This window comes from Pagrus major, chromosome 2 (genome assembly GCF_040436345.1).
Source record: "Pagrus major chromosome 2, Pma_NU_1.0".
In the NCBI taxonomy this organism is placed as follows: domain Eukaryota; kingdom Metazoa; phylum Chordata; class Actinopteri; order Spariformes; family Sparidae; genus Pagrus; species Pagrus major.
In genome coordinates, this window is record NC_133216.1 from 17,679,863 (window position 1) to 17,701,727 (window position 21,865).

Here is a 21,865-nt window from a genome sequence, read left to right on the forward strand (position 1 = left end):
TACCCTTTAATTGATTGACTTCTTGCACAAAGTGTCACTCAGTGCTCAGATCATGAAGAACCAGAAGGTCAATGGCAGTAGGTACAAGGCCCGAAGTAACCAAAGGATAAGCACTGAAAGTCTGACCTGACGGGGATATGGAGACAACGACGGGAAGCTAAAACCGGTGTAACACGGTTACATCAGTTCAAGCGCCACACGCAGCAGGCCTGACGACAAAACACCACGTTTCCTCTCACATAGCCATGTTTGACAGACTTGGTAATACTACAGAATGAGATGACAGACTTGGACTAGCTTTGTGTGATTGCAGTGCGTCCTTTTAAATCCTCTCATGAAATGTAGGGCAAACAGGTGAAGGCTTCTAACTTGTCCTCCGCCAGTCTGGCCAACAGGAGGCAGAGGATGATGTGATTTAGGATTTTAATCCAGAAAAATAAATCATGGGTAGCAAGATTATTATTGCTCGAGCTAAATTCTGCTCTTTGCTGCTTGTAGGATTGCGCTTTTCATGTTAAGGCACATCCGTGAAAATGACCACTGGGTGCAGATGATAGCAGGATGCAGTTTGAAAGTTGTGTGTTTTCGCTCTCCTGTCACATTCACACACCTCCAATATGTATGACAGGAACACTATAGTTGATCCACATAATGGGCCGCTCCATCTTCCAGAACAAGCCAGGAAATCTTCATGTAAACATGGCATCCATCCACCGCGAGCTGAGTCCCGTCCAGGGCAGAGAGGGGAGCCTGCAAGAATGAGCAGAAACACGGGGGGAAAGAGCTGAAACGTGACGGAGGAAGCACCGGAGCGGCACAAAGAAGGGATAGTGTGTAGTGGGAGGGGAGAGGAAGAGAGAGAGAGAGGGGGAGACTGTGTGGGCGAGTGGAGGCAGTGGCCTAGATGTGTGAAACGCCAGGGGTTGCTTTTTTGGTTCACTGGTTGACTATCAGGGGGCAACTCAATATAAGACCCGATGTGATGGGGAAGTTCTGAACCACAAAACTAAAAGACACGCTGTGAGCCCATCATCCGGCACTTTGTTTTTTTTAATTTTTTTTTTAATGACACGCACACTTACTGAACTTTTGTTTTGGGGAGGTGTTTAGGTGTCACCTGCGCGCAGGACACATGCATGATGATGGGAGTCACAGGCTGAGACACTCACACACAGAGGCTAAAATCCATTATATCCCCCGCACGGTCAGCGCAGACTGATAGCGATGGCCTTGGAGGCAGACAGCGACAGAGGTTCATCAAGAAGCGCTCATGAAAAATATCCCCGGGCTGCGTTGGAGCGCAACGGCTACGTGAAGACATGTGTCACCCCGTTGCACCAGGACGCGGGGAGCCAGTCGTGGCTCAGACTCGCCGTGACATGGACTCGCCGAGGAGTGTCGTCTGCGGTCTGCGTTGCCTCCGTCTCCGTTATTCTCGCTCTGCTGCTCAGATTGGTCGACTGGGATGCAGGCTGCAGCAGCAGCAGCAGCAGCAGCAGCGGAAATAGCAGCGGCTCCGACTCTCGTCTTCATTTCGCGGCGGGCTGCGCGGTGGAGCTTCTCCTCTCCGCGTGTTATTGCGTCTCTCCCGTTTTCACACTCGTATGTGCCTTCTTCTGGGTCGGGCTGTATCTGATTCGCTGCGGGCTGCTCATCCGCACCGCGCTCTTTCTCTTAGCGCTGTGCCACTTGGGCGAAGCCGCGGCGCAGTCCCTCCTGCGCGGCGCCGAGGAGCAGCTGCTCTCCGTCCCCGCAACCCTGGTAGTCCTCGGCTGCCTGGGCAGCGGGGCTCTGCTGGTCGTCCGGCTGCGTCAGGGAGTGTCCGTCCTCGTCTTCATTAGCGTCATCAGGGCCGTCTCTCTCGTCTCTCTGTGCGGAGTCCGGGCCAGCTGGAGACCCTACCTGGCCTACCTGCTGGGGCTGCTTGGGGTTTTGCTTGCGAGGTATGCTGACCGGCTCCTGCCGGCCTCAGGGACCAGCGGGACGGGGTGCTGTGGCTCTGTGACCGGGGCGAAGGAGGAGGACATCCCTGTCTTCAAAAGGAGACGGAGGTCCAGCTCCATAGCGGCCTCGGAAATGATGGCTCACAGTCAGAGCAACAGCAAGTCCCACCGCAGGACTTCGCTGCCCTGCATTCCGCGGGACCAGGTAAGACGCGTCCAACTTTGGACACATGAACCAGAACATTTATTCACTTATTATTATTTATTTGTTTTACTGATGACCTTCAGCTCATACACCCGGGGTGCTTTTTGGTGTGTTCTGTGTGGCAGCTTTACGCGCGTCCCATTCATGGCAGCGGGACAACATATCTTGTGATGAGACGCTTTGTTATTATTATCAGATTATGTGTTTGCTCCACAGTCATCCATCTTCACTTCTGTGTTTGTGATGCATGTCATTCTGAATCGCAACCTCTCCTCTACGTCGCGCAAACACTGCTGTTTACCTTCACCGTGACACTGCTGTTCATTTGCTCATCATCACCATCACCATCATCATCATCATCATCACCGTGTGCTGTGTGCGCTGTGTCTGTGCTGCAGATAAGCAAATGGATGGTGCACTTTTAGCACTCCAAGTCACTGTGTGTCCGTGTGTCCGTGTGTGTGTGTGCGCGCACGCTTAGGTGTGAGGTCACATCTAAATATTTTGAGAGGCTCTGTTTATCGTGGGTGCCGGCCAGTGGTGTGTGGCGCACGTGTTCGCAGACTTTACACATGATGGAGGTGAATTTGATACAAGTGCGTCCTCAGGAGAACCTCCTCTTGTGCGGCGGAGACATCAGCAGAGGAGAGGATTGTTATTCTGATGTGTTGATTGGAATTAGACCTACGTATCCATGTTGTTTAGCTCACCTCTCAACTTTTTTTTAGTAAACCCTCAGTGTTGGGTGAATGTAGTGATAGGTGTTTACAGTGTGACCCATGATCATCAGCTGGATGTGACCAAAAAGCCATGAATGAGCCTGAATGCTGGTTCAGTGAGCTAACTCAGAGCTTGAAGCAAATCCCTGGTTGTTATCCAACCTGAGCTGCTCCTGTCCCAAAATAGCTTTCAGCTTCCTGAACCCTCCTTTGGTAAATTGTGCTGTTTTATTTTGTCATAGAAAATGTTTTATTTTTGGCATGTAAGTGTGACACTGTTTGGTATTGTTGTATCAGGTGTGAGTAACTGTTTATAATTTAACCATCATTAATAAACGGTAGGTTACAGTTTTTTATGCCTGTTATCAAACAATGAAATGCTTAATAAACACTTGTTTTTGTAAAGTTGCAATGCCATTTATAAAGCTTTGTAAATGGTTTGATAAATACCATGTAGTTCATCTATAAACATTACTTGGATGGCCGTTAATAGTTGCAACTCATGTTTACAATTGCTTAAAAGATATGTTCACCCAAAAATGAAAATTCAGTCGTTATCTACTCACCTCCATGCCGATTGAAAGTCAGGTGAAGTTTCGTAGTCCACAAAACATTTCTGGAGCTTCACAGCAAAACAGCGTTGCAGCATTCTCCTAAACAACTGAAGCAGATGGGGACTTGTTTTAAAACGTAAAAAAACAACTGAAAAAAATAAAATATAGATTTGAACAGATGTTATTTACACCATTGATGTGCTGTCTAGCTCATGTACTCATCTCAGACAGGGTGTCTGCTAACGCTTTTAGCGTAGCTGCTACCTTGAAGATTTCTGCTTTAAAATACATGTAAATAATGTCTCTTCAAATCACTTTGGCATCTTGTGGCTTCTGGAGACTTGGATTTCGCTGGAAGAGCTGTATGGAGCCATTTTATTTTATTTTTTTCAGTTGTTTATTTTCACTTTAAAACAAGTCCCCATCTGCTTCAGTTGTTTAGGAGAATGCCGCAACACTGTTTTGTTGTGAACCTCCAGAAATGTTTTGTGGATACAAAACTTCCCTTGACTTTCCATCAGCATGGGGCTGAGTAGATAATGACTGCATTTTCATATTTGGGTGAACTTATCCTTGAATAAATATTTTTTTAAAGCATTTCATTGTTGGTTAACCATCAAATAACTATTAACTAACGTATGATTAACCATAAATTTACCATTTATTAATGAAGGTTATTTTTATGGTTAAATGGAGAGAATTGGGCTTTCATGAACGCTGACTGCTTTGAGCCATGTAGATAAAAGTAATGCATTTTTAAACTGAATTGTGTACAGTATGTATTTGGTTAAGTTACAGCCAGAATTCAAAGTCCTATGTTAAATATTTTGCCTTTTTTTTCTCGGTGTGCCTGAAATTTAACTTAAAAAACAATTTTTAAACAATTGAGGATATTGCAATTTCTTGTTGCATGCGACTTAATTGAAGAAAAACATGTATTTTTGGTTTTATTCCTGTGCACGATCATTTACACAATATGTTGAGAAATTAAACAAATATGCATTATTGGGTTCACCTAAATTATGTGCTGGTGCACTTAAATGAAAGTGTTAGGCACACGAAGCAACCAGTGTGAAGAGTTGGTCTGGAGCCTTGTGTTACAATTTTCAGTATCCTACATCTCCTACTGTAGATGTATATTTACAGAGGTTCTTTGTTTGTGGTGCAGCAATACTGAGCCTCGATCTACTTCTCACTCTGGGTGTCAGTTTGAATTTTAGTGTCACACCATGACTTGACAGAAAGTTGTGTGTTCACTAAAAAAAAGTGAGACCTAATTTAGAGCGCTTTTGAGACGTGGCATGCCCTACAGCATCAGACTCAACACATCAAATCTTCGGTTTGTGCTTTGTCTATAACCACTGCAGTGAACAGTCATATATTACCAGGCTATTTGAGAGCACAAACGTGTAAGGAAACTTAGACTTAGACTAAATGCACTGATAAAATCAAAACAGGAAGGAAAACATTAATCATCTGTCAGCCCGTGCAAGAGGTCAATGATTTCTGAGATGTGTGCAGTCACTCCTGCTCACTCACTCTCTTTTGCATGTCATGAAAATATACCGTCAGGTCATATTTGTTGCTGTTTTTGGCTGGGGGATTGACCTCTCACTGAAACAAGCAATCATCCTTTCATTCCTGCACTGAAGGGTATTTTCCTGCACTCTTTGCCCCTAAGTCTGCTTATGCCCTCTGGTGACAAACTGTGATAAACACCAAGGGATTTGGGGGGACTAAACAGCGAGCACAGGAGATAGAGATGGCGGGGAATCACAGTGATCATCCCGAGTGGGTGAGCTCGTGTCACACTCACCCATGTATGGCTTAGCTAAAGAAGCAGCGTAATCCTCACTGATTACACTGCTCTTTTTCCTGTGTTGGCAACTTTGCCCTGATCTCATTTATAGATTTTAGACTAGAGAGGGAGTGAAAATGTAACGGAGAAAGAAAAGCTTGGTAGCAGTCATTAAACGGCTCATTGGTTGTCTGCTTTTGATTTGTGGTGTGATTGTAGTTGACAGGGTGAATGCTCTGGGGTGCATACACCTCAGAGTGGGATGATGGCTGGCTCTGTTTGCTCATTGTTAGAGGTGGGTATGTGGGTGCCTTCTTACTAGAGTTTATCGCTACTTCAAAGCAGATTTAAAGGCTTGTTATTTGATATTTAACAAGAAACAAATCCGACTTTTGATCAGATTCAGATTCAAAAATGTGAAAAGTGCCCAGCATAATTACTTAGAGCCCAAAACGATGTCTTCAGATTGCTTCTTTTGTCCAACCAACAGTCCAAAACCCAAAGACTCTTAATTTATCATCATAAATGACAAAGAAACCAGCAAACCTTTACATTTAAGGAGCTGGAAACAGCAAATGTGAACGCTTTAGCTTAAAAATGAATGAAACGATTAATCGATCATCAAATTAGTTGGCAATTAATTATCTTTTGATCGACATATTCAGTGTGTTTTAGAGGTGTCCCTGCCCCAACACACCTGATTCAAGTGATCAGTCATCAAACTCTGCTGAAGCCTGATAACAACCCATTCACTTGAATCAGAAGTGATGGGACAGAGAAACATCTAAGGACCTGTCCACCCGTACACAGCTTTTTCTTAAAATGAAGCTTTTCCTATGTGATTTGGCCTTCGTACACACAAAAACTGCATTTCAGGTCACTGAAAACTGAGCTTTAAGGAAAATCCTTCCCGGTGAAGATATTCAGAAGCTCAGTCTTCAGGCAGAAAACATTTATCAGTGTTTGTAGCATCGTTGGCAAATATGAACCAGAGTTTGTGTTGTGATATTGGAGTATTTTGAGTTTGTACAGTGACGGAATAGATGGTAGCTAAAGGGTTTAACGTTACATTTAGAAAGACACAATCTGACATTGATAATACAATGCTGGTAAAAAGAGACAAAAACAGGTGCTTATAATGTTTTTGCTGACAAGTTATCCAAGTAGATTCTTTGGAAGGCCGTCACGATTCTCTCCCTCGTTCATTGTATTGTCTGTAATTAAGCAACCGAGTAGTTTACGATCTGCTACCTGTTTACAACGGGATATGCACTTTCAGGTGTGTTGTGTGGACGGAGATTATTTCTGAAAAGATGCTAAAACACTGGTCTGGACGGAGATATTTTTTTTCCAAAACTCAGTTTCCAAAAACACACTTGTACGTGTGCACTAGGCACAAAACAACCTCCTTACTGTAGCAAAATAGACAAATCTCAATAGCAGCAGCCATTAAATTAACCTTTTATAAAAGAAGCCCATCGCCCCACAGCACATCAGAGTTCCCTGATCTAAAATCACCTACATTGTCCCATCCCCAAAAATTTCACTCCGTCATTTGGAAGCTGGAGCTGATCCCACATCAGCCCTCTGACTCTTGGTTTCTCATTGCTAACTGGTATCCAGGGAACGCTGAGTTAGTGGACTATCTGTACTATTAGAACAGCTCCATTACCCGTGCTACCCAGTCATGTCTCGATGACAAATTAAACTTTAAAAACGTAATACTTAAACTTAAAAAAAAAGAAAAAACCTCTCAAAATTGATGTTGAGGACAGCGTGTCCTCCTGTGACCTGTCCTGGCTTTGTAAAGTGTGGGCCCAGTGAGAGGAACATGGAGATGTTGATGTGGCACACACACACAAACAGACTGCTTGTGGCCAAAATGATACTTATTAAATATAAGGCGTTAACTGAAGTCTGTTATCAGTATAATAAGGTGTACAGATATCCAAAAATAATGGTTGATTCCAGTGTCTGGAATCCTATCCTATTGACTCTGTTGTGGTTTATATTTTACTAGAGATTTGACTTTCTTCAACAGTTAGTCACTGACTTAGTCCATCTGCTGTTGCAGAGCTCGTACAGCGTGTTTGTCAGATCATGTGTGCTAATAAAGTTTGCCTGCTGCTGCTGGTGACAGTGTTGATGAGAGCGGTGAGCCATAGCCCAAACAATAAACACGGCCAAAACAATTAGCAAATATTAAAAAAAGCTGGAAAGCTAGAAAGAGCTGCAGAGTTGGCTGATAAATCTCTGTTGGCTCGTCACTGTCAGTGACCCCTTTTCGCTGGCACTGTTTCGCCATTCATGTATACATATTAATTAATGAAGTTTGACACTTCGTTAGTTAGTTTTACTCATGGTTAGGTAAGGTGCATACGCTGTTGTCAAACTGTAAACTGTGCTCTTTGACAAAATATATATTGGGTGGTCACATAGTCACAGTGGCAATGAAGAGTGAAACAGACAAAACTTTTATTCATGAATTCAGCTGGTTGCGTGAGGAACAAAACACAATACCTGTGTTGTATGTAGACCCAATGGATGGTTTAATTTCCCTCCGTATTTGTTTTTTAATTCAACAACGTCATAACGTAACAGCAACAACGACAGCCGTGATTCTTGTAGGATACAAACTGCTGTAACCAGCTTATCAAAACTCTGGTTTAGTCTAATTTTCAGGACAATTAGGACAGGATTCAGGATTCAGGACAACTGCTTGTCATTTGGGACTATCTTGAATTTTTCAGGATGTCTGGTCACTCTTTGCAACGCTACACACGTCAGAATTCTGCGAAATGATGATTCATTAGTGTCAAACATGTACCGCTCACTTTAGAGTAAGCTACTGATTAGGGCTATCATCAAAATCACAATATGTTCAACTACAATATTCAAATCATAGAAGCTTCAACTTTATGATAAATCAAAATTATTTTTCTCCAGATGTAAGAAAAGGTTTCTTTGGTACTGACACCAACAAATGTCACATTATCGTAATTTTAATAGTTTTGTTTCATTGAAAGTGAAAATTGTGATGATCATCCCCACTAATCGTGAAACAATCTGTCAAAATAATCGCGATACAGTATGATTTTTTTTTTAAACATATCCTGCAGCTTCTGAACACACAGGAATGAATTCAGACACAGAGAATAAGAGCCGCTGCTATCATCATTCAATATTTTAAGAACACTTTGCACAGCTCCTGATGCATCTTACTACTATTGCATATTGTCAAACTGAAATGAAGTTTGCATGAGCACACTTTTTTTTGTGAGGTCTTGTCAGCCCATTTTGAAAACCTGCCGTGGCTCCATCCACTTGAGTTTTACAGAGCAGACTTTTAAAGACATTTATCAAATGAGTCGAATCAGTGGGTTCACATTTTGTTTCCTTCTCTCTTGAAGTCTCTCTCTGGCACAAACACACACACAGTTTGCAGGTACAGTTTATCCATACTGTAGATAATGAAGCTCTCCAGAGTGCAGTTGTACCTGAGAGAAGCGGGGGTTTTCATCAAGCGTTGCTTGTGCAGTATTTATGAAGCAGGCTGGTGCAGCCTGCCAAGCCAGAGGCAAGACAGGCACTCTGCTCAACTGAAAGCTGGAAAATAGCATCGGCTCCGTGGCTTCAGCTCTGTTTTTTTTCTTTTCTTTTTACGGTGAAGGGGTTTTTTGTTTTGGTGTTGTAGAACAAATGAGCTTCTATGAAGCTAATGAGAGGTTTCTACACTATCAACATGATGCAGTGTTGAGTCATAATATTGGAGGATTGATGATCTTTCTGCACTAACTCCACCCAGAGGCCCTGTGTTTTGACAGAAGTTGTTTGTGCTTTAGCCAGGGTCTCAGTGGGACGGGGATTTCGGGGGGGAACGGCCTCTGCCTCGTGGTTTTTGGGTCACATGCAATTGCAAAGCACTCGGTCTATACAAGATAACGGCAGCCACAAATAGAACGTCTAAAAAAAGCAGCAGCATTTCCAAGTGTTTTGTTTTTTAATGTTTAGTTGTGCAGCTTTCTTTTCCTCTCTAGAACAGACTCACAAGTTAGGATGAGTTGCACGACACTGTAAACATGTCAGAGTACAAAACCTCGGCAGGGTGAGACAAATTAGTGTTCTTATAATTTTGAAATCTTTAGTCATTTCAAAATGGAGGTCAGACCGTGAAGGCTATACTGCGTTGCATAACATCCTCATCATCTCGTCATCATATACAGTATCTGCATGAGAGGAGAGAGGAGATGAGAGGGAGGGAGGGAGATTTTAAAGCAGAGACATGTGCTCAGAGATCTATTTGAGGGAAGACCCACATTCTCTCATTGACGCAAATACTTTTCCAGGGAGACACACAAGCTGTTCCGGTTGCCGGAGCTGATCTGACTTTGTGTGGCATCGAGGCTTATTAAACCTTCATTGAAATCATGGAGAATACTGTTTATTTTATTTATTTATTTTTACCTCTAATGAATTCATAACCCAGTGAGGATTAGACAACCCATTTCACCAGAGAAACACTGATATTTGATGATTCTGCAAGATGACGATTCTTTTTTTTTCTGCGCATTGAATCTATGTTAGTTATGGTTAGATTAACACTGTGATTAGGGAAAATAAAACATGGTTAAGTTGTGGTTTAAGGTTTGGCAACTAAGACGGCTTATGGACACAAATGTTAGTTGTTGGTTTGTTTTCGGACACCAACATCAGTTTCTAGTATATTTTGTGTTGCAGTTGCATTTTTTAACAACGCATTTTAACATATCATTTTTAATCATGTAATCTAATTTCATGTTATTACATTCATATTATCTTCATGCAGATGTCACCTCTAAACATATGCTTAAAACAGCAAGGATGTCCCAGATACTAACAAGGCTTTGTCTGTGCCTCACTGCTCATGGAGGTGTTGTAAGTGCATCTATGAGCAGACCTCAAAGGTCTTATCGTGTCTTGAAAGACTTAACAGATCACTGACGTGATGTATGGTTTAATATCTGCCATTTTCTGTTCATGCTGATACACTAACAGCAATATCTAGCATGAGTGCACTGTTGCTGCCATCATCTCCCATTGTTAGACCATATAAATGGATAATAAAGGGATCACACCTGTGCGTTATTTGTAAGGTTGTGTTGTGAATTTACCCCGCTGTACTTCTAAACAATATATCTTAACTGTAGAGAGTTTGTTACCAGCTGATAGTGAGCAGAACAACAGTAACAGCAGGAGTTGCACATATCATACAAGGACATTCCTCATCTGCATATTGTGCCCATTACACATCTAAGATGCGACACATGCTTCTGCTTGTGTGTGTTTGTTTGTGACAAACAGAAAGAGACAGAGAGAAGCAGGGAAGGAGATGTTTTATTTATCGACCGTTGTGTTGTAGTAACATATTATATGTGCACATATACCCAGTAAAAGTTTTGATTTCTTTACGTTGCAACCTTAGGTTCAACTTAAGGTTCAATTTTCAGATTTATGTTGTGACAACACTGTGCTTACGGTTAGGTTTATGCACAAAAATCACTTGGTTAGGGTTAGGAAAACCCTAAACCCCTGTTTTTTGTTACCAGACACATGAAAACACGAAAATTGTCCTAAGGTCCCCTTAAAAATATAGCACCCTCCTCACAAATGTCAGGTGGTTTCACACTAACAAAAGTAAAAACGCAGTCTTGAACAGCAGTCGCTGGCTTGGCAGTCTTCTCGTCTAACTCCACCACCATCCCCTTCACTGCCTGATAAAACATGTCATGTGAACATGATATGACACATATTGTAGAAATGTCAATATGGCACTTAGTCAATGACACATACAAATGAAAACGCATCAGTGGTTTGTAGAAACGTTAAATGCCAGCATTTTATTCATGCTACTGGGCTGAATATCACCACGCGGATCAAGACAAATGACAAATGTGTTTTGCCACTTTAAGCTACTGTAGCTAACGTTCCCTTGGATGTAGCAACAGAAAATGGTTTTTGAAATGAAAAAGTGATGTGAGAAGACCCTGAAAGCACAGTGTGTTGACTGTAGTTTATTATTTCTCATTTTCTGGTCATGTTTTATCTCATTTATTATGAAAAGGTGGTCCTGTGAAATTTGTTTAGCAATCAGAAGTCGTCTTTAGGTTCCAAAAGGTTGAGAAGCAACGCTCTAAATGAAAGATAGATGAATAGATATTTCAAGTATGCACCCCTCTCTTGATGGCGGTCTCTCACCCAATCAATTACAGATGTTAATTTCTAAATAAAAAGAGACAGATGAATGCAAAGTCTATCATGGGAGAGACTTTAGTGCTCTTGATTGTTCATTGCTAGAAGTAAATGTATAGAATGTGAGAAAACAAGTCTGAGATGTGCAGAAATTAGGGCAAAGTAAAAGAAAAGAGGTGATAGAAATGTGTGAATTTAGTAGCCAGGCCTGTGTTAGAGGGGCTGCTGATGGTTTCTTGAATGGATCATTTAATTCAAAAGAAACATTGTGGGGGAAAAAAAGCTAAACAGACGCTTCAGCTAATGGAACAGTGGAGGAAAGATGGGTTAAGAAAAAGACGTGATTGAAAGAAAAGAACACACTGGCATGAGCACAGGCTGCATCCAGCCCCGAGCAGCCTTCAGATCTGTGTGAGTGAGTGAGTGTGTGTGTGTGTGTGAGAGAGAGAGAGAGAGTGAGGAGGAGGGGACAAACTAGCTTGAGGGGACCTAATGCAGGAGCCACTGCGTGAGAGAGGAGCAGGGAGGGAGGGAGTGAGGGGAGGGGAAAGTGAGAGTGTTGAAAGATTTGCTGGGGAGGGTGAGGAAAAGAGGGGGAGCGAGAGGAGGCCTGCTGCCAAGCACAGCAGAAGTGTTGATGGTAAAAAGGACAACTATCTGGTCCCTGTGTTCAACCTCGCTGCCGCTCTAAACACACCAACGCTCTGAGCTCTCACAGGGACTCACTGTGGAGACAACTTTGTGTCGATCGCATTCGGTCCGTGCGACAGATATTGAGTGTGTGCGTGTGTGTGTTTGTCTCCACGTAATGTGAATATGGCTCAATGCCATATGCTCCCACAGAGTAGAGGAGAGGGGCGGGGAAAGAGAGCACGGGCAAGAAATGTGTGTGTGATTGTGTGTGTGAGAGAGAGAGACAGCTTGCTTCTGAAAGGCAGCAGCAAATAATTTTAACCTGGCCTGGCCACTACTGTACACACGTGCTTATACATTCACACACACACACACACACACACACACACACACACACACACACACACACACACACACACACACACACAGAGTGGCTTCCCTGCTGGCTGTCCAAATGAGGTTTGGTGGCCTTGGACAAGGATTGCCTTGTTACTCGATTCAATGGTGTGTTTTAGCTCCAAAATATGCTTGGTGAGAGGTGAGCGGGGGGTGGGGGTGGTCTAGCAGAATCTAGATCTGTCCATACGTCAGTCTGCATGTCTGTATACTTTTCTCTTGCACTGAACAGTAAACACTCTCACTCATGTACACAGAAACAGTCAGCAGGTAAGAGCTAGGGACAGTTCTGCTCCAACTGTTTTGTATGAGCGCTTTAGTTTCACTACATTTGTCAGTTTGAAATTAACAAATGTGATTTGGGATTCACAGTTTTAACCTTTTCCTTTACTCTGTGTGCAGTTTAGGAACCAGAGAATCAGTTAGGGGCTAAGAGGCAAGAATTTTAAACTGTATTTATGCGGGAATGGTAGCGTTGCATACCGCACATCGATTCCAATTCACGTTAAAACATTCAGTGCCAAATTTTGGTACTTGAGAGAACACATTTTTAGAGAAATGTTATAGAGAGAAAGAGGGAAAAGGTTACAGTCAGTCAGGGTAACATGTCTAACCTGAGGAAACACCAGGTCAAACATGAAATATATATAAATGTATTTTTTATATATTCTAGTACTGTGCTGATATTTCATCAGTTTCTACATTTCAGGTCGAATAAGTGCACAGGGTAAAAACAGTTTCTCCAGCTGCTTCCAGGTTGAAGCGATGTTGATAGTATATGGTGACTTTTTTTTATAACAGAATGGGTAAAGTACTGAAAAAAAGTATCGCTGGGTACCGGTACCAAATTTGAGGTGCTTGGACCTGTATGGGTTCAAATGGCGTTTACTCATCTGTGAGTTGTTTCACAGCTATGGCCTTGTTTAGCAGACTTAGTTAACATCTACAGACTTACCTAAGAGCTGCCCAGTAGCACTACAGTCTTGCTGTGTTCATGACTGAGCTACCTAGCTTGCAGAATAATGCTGGATTTATTTGATCTTTTTTATAAATCATCCGTAAGTTCCATTAAAACATGAACACTAACGTTTTTATCCTGTTAACAAGTAATACCAGACAAACTGTATATAGGTCTTACCCTCACTATAACAAACACATAAAAGGGCCATACTGTTTCAGTGAGTGACATTTTTCCTCTTTATTATAAACACGGACGAGACATTTTACCCTCATGCCACTGTAGGAATATTCCTCCCATAAGGACGTTGTGGAGGTCTTTGTCATGGAAGAAAGCTATATTACACAGGCTTGTTAACAGGATAAAGTCATTGTTTGTTTATGGTATTTCCATGAGCTTTATTGGGAGAGCATTACTTATTTAGTAATCTCACACAGTGACACCATTTCGGGGGCAGATTTGTAAGAATCCTCATTTAAATGTAGAACCAATTAAAAATTCTGCCTTTGGCCTTTATTATGCTGTGTTTTATGACAATGATTTCTCCACACCTCTCTGTCACTACCGCTACAAAAGTGAGCTTGTTCATTGATGTTTAAGCAGTATTAATCTCAATCTCTAAATCAAAACATATTAATGAAGTAGCGTGGGATCATGGGAGTTGTTGCTCATTAGTAAACATCCAGAAATGCTCACAGACGACGTAATGCATTAAGTTTTATTCGCATTACGTTAAGTTACATTGGCTGACTTCCTTCCTCACTCAGATGTACAGTACTGTTGATGTTTCCCTGGAAGTTATGGCAACAGACGACCACATGAAACGCACTGTTATTTTGAATAAAATGACAGATTTCTGTTGGTTGTAACATCGTCAAACATCAACTATCTAATAATGATCTATTCATTTTAAGACATTTTATGTAGAAATGTTTTTATATTGTAAACTTGAAACCTGTCAGACAACCTTTAAGACTGAAACCAGGCATGACATAAAGAGCAGTCCAAACCTGAGACTGGACTCAGAAATGGCAAGAGGTAAATGTGGTCACATAAAGTGACAGTTAATGAGACTGTGAAGACTTCTAAAAAACAACATCTTTAGAGTTTTGAAATATTAAGAGCCCATATAATGCCAGCTGTCATTATTTAAAGCTGCACTAATCAATGTTTTTATATCAAATGAGACATACAATGTTCATTATCAGGTTAATAATTTTATTTTGAGTTATTACTAGAATAGGTTTACATGCATTTGTGCTCAAAAAGCACATCAGTTTTCTCAAACTGTCCAGTCTAACAGTATTCCCCCTCTGTCTGAAGCGCTCTGTTTTAGCTCCTGTCTCTTTAAGACCCCCCTCCTGGATACCCAGTCTCCTCTGATTAGTCAGCTCACACACGCCTGAGCCAGCACTACTGACAACAACAGAGCAGCGTTGCAATATTAATTCATATGCGCCAAACTAGCCGCTAGGCATAAATGATGCAAATGTGTGACACGGTCACGTAGTGTGATGTCACAAAGTCATGTAATTAAAGGTGGGACTACTGACGAGGCGTTTCAGGAGCAGTATTTTCTGTGGGAGAGAGTAGCTTCTGTTGGTGCAGAGATTGACTTTTTCTTAACTTTTTTTAACCTTTTACACGCACAAGAACATACTGTACATAACACACAACAGTGGATCAAACAACTACACACAAAGAGAAGGTATTGCTCATATGTATATACAAGAGATTACACCACAATTTACAGGAACATGATTTGATTTCTCGTGAACACGCACTTAAAGAGATACGTCTGCTTATTCTATCCAAGGTTAGTCATGAATAGTTTATTTCGTACGCACTGCACTTAAAACACTTGTATTGGCAAATTAAGTGAATACTCTTTCCATCAGAAGACCCTACTTGGTGCGTATTCTGAGCAGCCAATGAAGTGTGTACAACAAACATTGCATGAGGACACGTGCAGACACAAACTGTACACACACACACACACACACACACACACACTCTAAGCCTGGCCTTGGTGAAGCTCCCAGATGTGTCGTGTCCTCGTAAAGCAAGACATCTATTCGGATTGAGTTGAAGTGTCGCTGTGGGTTAGATCACTGACCCTGTCAAGTGACGTCCGTCTCTCCACACAAACACACGTGCGTGCAATAAAACATACGTAGACACACATACAAATCACTGTGTTCACTATATCTATGCATGCATGCTCAAATACAGGTGTGTGTGTGTGTGTGTGTGTGTGTGTGTGTGTGTGTGTGCACACTTCCTCGTGGTTTATGCTCGGTCAACAGTCTGCCAACAGCGTGTTTGTCTTGGACGCCTCCAGCCTGCCTGTAGATTACCCAATCAGATAATCAAGGGTATAATTGCATCACATGCATCTGGGAGTGTTTTTCCCTTCCATTATCCCTCATAATGCACACATACACATTGCAGTCACACACACACACGCACACACACAAACCCACACACACACTCACGCTGCAGACACACACTGATGACGTACATACAGCAGCTAATTGCCAGAGGTTGTCTGTGCTGAGAGACAATGAGTCCACTCAGGGTCTCATCTGGACATAAAAATGCTAAAGCTGCGTCTTTAAATGTTGCACTTCTGACAGGAGAGTTTCACTGAGAGAGACATACCTGCTCCTTTGAAACTGAGTCTGAAGTTATTATAATGATGACGGGGAAGTGGACCGTTAAATGATGGATAAGAGAGTACAAGGTTGCTTGAGTATGATATGTGCCCTATTTTCTGACAGGTAATTTAGTTACATTGCAGTAATAAGCAATGTTTTTAAATATATACAGCATTTTGTCTTTTACTGGAAGACCTTCACTGTGGTTGGGCTTATCTTATCACATGCATCATTAATTACCAATATAATGCCATTTGGTGATGTAATGAAATTAGCTCAGTGATGTGATGTGATGTAATCTCGTGATCACAGTGATTAAAAAAAGCAAGAGGGTTAAACGAGTCTGGATGATCAGGGAGACGCGGTCATTGCAGGTTTTCTATTCTTCAGCTGAGATTTTTAGTTTCTATCAACAGTAGTATGCTAACTAATGTAGCATCAGTGGTCATTGATTGTTGTGGTCTTACTTGGGTGAGGCATTCAGGACACTTAATACTGGATCTGTTAACCCCTCACATTACCAGATAATCTGTGCACAACAGCTTGTTTTGACCGGGTACTGCACTAGATATTTTTAATTTTATGTTGTGAAAACATTGTGCTCATGGTCTGGTTAGGTTTAGGCACAAAAAGCACTTGGTAAGGGTTAGGGTTTAGGGTTTTGCCATCTTGAACAGTGGTCTCTGGCTTGGCAACCGTCTTGCCCTGCTTTAACGTCACCGCCATGCCCTCCACCTCACGACATTGACACTTAGTCAGCTCATACATGTAATGTGAACGTGGTATGACAGGTATTGTAGGAATGTTAATATGTTACGTGTGTTAGGTAAATGTGAACATAACCATGGTTTGCAGAAAACATTAGAGAGAGGACCACTGCTGGAAAAAGGGGGAGTTTCTCCAACAAAACACAGGAATGGTATCGCATTCACAAATCTGTTGTCAGGTCTTTCAATACTGGAACTAATACTGGGCTCAGTAAGTTATTTTTGGTTACGTTGCACACCAGTGAATACTCAGACCTACCCAAAAGGATGTCCAATGTCATCATTTTCAAAGGACAGATATGTCACTAAAAACACAAGCTTCACAGTTCCAGATTGAGACAAATTTCCACTTGAATCCTGTTGAATCCTGAATGTTTACACAAAACCCAAAATGTACCTTAATCTGAAATTCAGAGGAACTCTAAGTAGCTATTAGATAAGCCAATGTACATCAGAAGTCCCCATGATCTAAATAGGGATCCATCTGATCTCATGTCTTTACCAGAAAAGGAAGTGTTTTTTTAGAGAGACATGCAAATTGAAACTGGGGAAAAAAAATTATGAGATGTCATCTTAAATTCATAACTTGCATGGCCCAAATCTGTTAATCCATAGCATTTCCCCAGGTCAACCAGCGTCAGGTGGAATGTACACAGTCATCTCTGAGCCTTGAATTGATTGTTTTACAGTGGACATGTTGGGAAGATGTCACTCATAGATCTTTATTTCTTCATTTTTATCGTTTCCTTCACAAACCCTTGTGCTGGAAGTGCAGATACTTTGAGGCTGCTAACGTAAACCTTTTTCGAGCATCTCGTCTTAATTTGATGAAGAGAAGAATCAGATAGAACTCAACCTAACAAATTTCATCACATTATCTAATACAGTATGCCTTTTATAAGATTTGCACAGTAGCAGGGTTACTTAGTTTATATGAGTATGAACTTGCTTCGAGCTTTGAAGGGTATTCAAATGGTGCGTGAAATATAGAAACTTTGGTGCATTAATTAAATAGAAAACTGAGAAGACATGAAAATGACTGGACTGCAGCGTTAATATTTTCTCTAGGGGCATTTTGCCTCAGGCGATGGGCATCTGTAGTGAAAAAAATCTGTCTCTCTCGCTCTCTCTTTGTATCTCTTTCACTCTATCAGCCTCTCTCTCTCTGTCTCCCTCTCTGTTGTGTTGTTTTTTTGGCTGTCTGTCCCTCTCTGTTTTCTCTCCCACTCACCAGATTTCCTCTCTGTCCAACTTTCACAGGACAAATGCCAAAGGCAGCATTTTTTTGTCCTCAGCTGCCACCACTCACTGTGTTATGTAAGACACTGCTGATGTTTGTGTGTGTGTGTGCATGCATGTCTATACGTGTGTGCAAAATAATTAAAATGAATGGATTTGGTTGGTCCTATTACTATTATTACTCTCTTCTTCTATCTTACTTCTATATGATAGATAATCATGTTTTAACTTTTGGAAATACAATTCCTATAATGCTTTGTGGAAATGTTGCTTTGTAAGTTATGCTGTCGGCTGCAACTTAGCTCAGTCTGTTCACATTATGCTAAATTGGCACCTTTAAAGTATGCCGAATTAGCTATCAGCAGTATTTCTTTACACTGTAATCATGGATGTACAAACAACTATCACTGGAGTACTTTGATACTGCAGAAATCTTAAATTATACAGATTCTCTGGCAAGTTCTGGATTTATGAGGAGCATCTTTGATTGATGATTTTAGGCAGATTTATGGACATTTGCTTGTGATGGACTTAGGAGATGATAATAGATCATATTAAATGTATTTATAATAATAATTTATTAATAATCTGTTTATAATGTCTGTGTGTACAAATTTGCCTGCATTTTTGGGATTGGTTATTCACAAATAATGTATAACAGATAGTGGACGGAGCCCGATGATGTCACTCATTGGTTTGTGGACTACTGTTTTGAAGCCTTGAGTTTGGTAGTGTTGTAGTACTTGAGATTGGTCTTTGGTTACAAGACCGCTTTTTGAAGGTCTCAGTCTCGTCTGGGAATCAACCACATTTTTACTTGGTCTTCAGACAAAGAGGACACTTGGACCCTTGTCCCCTTGGTCTTGACATTGTCCCACACCCTAAAACATACCAAAATGTATTGTCTATCTTACTCTAAATGGGACCATAATTTACAAAATGAACATCGTGCTGTATTGAAGAAGACCATAAACTCACTAGGAAACTGTTTACTGAGGTAATAAATCAAGTGAGACGTAGGGTCATTTTCTCATAAGCTTATATACAATCAGACTTCTTTTTGAAACCGGTGGAGTCGCCCCGTCCTGGCCAATAGAAAGACTGCAAGTTTAAGGTATTTCGGCATTAGCTTAATACCATGCAGGCAGATTGGACATGGGAATTAACTATTAACCCAAACTAAATCAAGTTATTGTTTACATTGCTCTGTGGTGTTTGGAAAGCCTTTGTTGTTAATTGTGAATATTCAAGTTAAAACCAGCAGATCACACACCATATCTGTCATATTTCCTCTGTCATGACTTCTCTTTCAGCGTATGTTTAACCAGGTATAGAGCAGAGAGTTTATTTCAGGTCAAGTATTTAGAAATAATTGGATTCATTCTATAAATGGCACCCCGTTTTCTCTGAGCTGTGGTGAAGCATCACCAAGAGAGCGCTTGGTTCTCATCTGGAAAGCAGACGAAGGAGTTGGCCTTGGGCTGTGATGTGTATACAGGATGGTACACACACACACACACACACACACACACACACACACACACACACACCCTGTCCCATTCGCTCACTCACACACACACACATCTGAATGTGTGGCCGGTTTGGTTCCTTAAGGCCTGATGCAGCTTGTGCTAATGTCAATGTGTTCCCCTTTTTTTCATTCAGCTTATTTTCTTCAGCATCTTTCTCTCGCTTTATCCTCCTCCTACTTTTTTTCCTCTCTTCCTCTCTCTGTCCAATCTCATTCAGCAAGGAATTCAATGAGTAAGTCCTTATTGGATGAAGCTGCTCTGGTGTGAAACATGCTGAGTGTCTTTAGTTTAGCCTGAAGACAGGGATACCCAGAACAGCCGCTTTCTTTCTATGGATTTGTTCTCCTTTAAGTTTGCTGCTCGGCGTCTTTCCTCTTGTCTTTGGTCTTTCCGACCAGTGTTTACTTAGTGTTATCTTTTTGTGTACACACACCAGAAAGAGTCAGAGCTTTTATATGGAGTAGATAACACCCTGTGTATGCATCACTGAATGATACAAGGACTGCATAATGAAGCGATATAGAGAAATAATAAAATCATCATGTTATTTTGTGGTTACTTTGTATTTACAGGCCTCTACTACAGGATCTGGGTTAATATTTCCCTGGGGAAATTCCTCAGATAAACAGTCATAAAATAGCTGTTTCCTGTGGGTTTTGCAAATGGCAACAGGCCTAAAATCTAAAAATAATACTTTTTTTCCCGCCTTTTGATAATATTAAAGCCCCTACACACTTAAAAGTCCGCCCACGCAGTTCTTTTCACTTATGTTGCTTGACTAGACCTCTTCTCTGGACTTTGTGGCCATGTACAGACTGCGCTTGAGTGACAGCTCCCTCACTCTCCTTTTAGCTTCATTACACCTGATGTTACACCTGATGTCTGATGTCACACAACAATGGGTAGGGGCTAGAATGTATTTCTAGACCATTGTATTTGAATTAGGCTGATAAATATTTAGAGTCTCCAAGTATAAAAGTGCTTTAAAGTAAAATATATAATGGCATCTTTTCCCTCCTCTATTTGGTTTATGCAAGGAGGCCGCACTGCTGAGGGTACGATTGTGTGAACACTTGCAATGAGATATCATTTTTTCACGGTCAGCCAAGTTTTGGCGTCATGCACCTCGAACGCTTGTAGGTCAGAAGTTGGAAATTCCAACTTCTGACTTTGACTGGAATGCAGCATTATGGGGGCGTTCCATTGCATTATGAACTCGCAAAAAAAGACATCCGACACAGAAAACTGCAAACAGATGACATCGCAACAGGGTGGCTGTAGCTCAGAAGGGCAGAGTGGGTTGTCTAGTAATTGGAAGGTCGCTGGTTCGAATCCCCAGCTCCCCCAGCTGCATGTCCTTGTGTCCTTGAGCAAGATACAGAACCCCAAATTGCTCCTGCCTTGCATGGCAGCCTCCGCCATTAGTGTGTGAGTGAATGCTCAATAGTGTTGCTTCAGTGTAAATGTCAATCATCAGTTATACTTAAAACGTATCACCTGGACAGTTTTGGAGGGGGAAACATGAAAAGCAAAACTTGAAGCACAGACACTAAATGGGATGTAAGTCATTATGCATGCAGCTCCAAATGGAAGACCGGTGTCTGGACGCTCACGCTGTTCCCGTGGGACTCGGCCTGAAATGCTAACGCCCGGCAACGTCAGTGTCAATCAGCAGGAGCAGGAAGCTGACAGAGAGAAGTGGGTTGCTGGAGCTGTGACGCAGTCCCCTCTCACAGTAATAAGAGCAGAGAATGACAAGCTGGCGTCAGTGGCCTTACATGGGTACAACAGCGCGAGGGAAAACACTCCACTTAGCCGTGGAGCCTTGGAGGGAGGAGGAAGACTGGGATGAAATGGTGTGTGCGTGTTTTGTGCATGCATATTTGCGTGTGATGCAGCTTACTTAGTGAAGATGACAAGCAGATGGTGCAAGAGTATGAATGCACACTGTTATCATTTTGTTGTCAACTGTTTTGAATGGTGTGAATTTAAATTTGTTGGTTTCGTTGTCTTTATTAATACTCTTGTTTTTCTATGCTTCAATGTTGTGTTTATGGATTATTCGTTAATTTATTCATTCAGTCAGTCAGTCTGTCATTTATTCACTGCAATGCAGTTATATCACTGAACAAATTCCAGTTGTTTTTGTGAAATTTACAGATACATTAACTGGAAATGTCTGTGCTTGGCGAATCCAGTGAGTTAGAAAAATCTTGAAAAACAAGGTATTTTATCT

At 41.6% G+C, this 21,865-nt stretch overlaps 1 protein-coding gene across 1 annotated transcript in view; it reads left to right on the plus strand.

Moving 5' to 3' along the window:
• The first annotated feature begins 1,224 nt into the window (after positions 1–1,224).
• The window catches only part of LOC141016246 (cGMP-inhibited 3',5'-cyclic phosphodiesterase 3A-like), a 51,020-nt gene continuing 30,379 nt past the window's right edge, over positions 1,225–21,865 (plus strand). The window contains exon 1 of the mRNA XM_073490502.1: positions 1,225–2,148. Within this exon, the coding sequence (XP_073346603.1) occupies positions 1,225–2,148 (924 nt within the window). The remainder of the gene's footprint in view (positions 2,149–21,865) is intronic.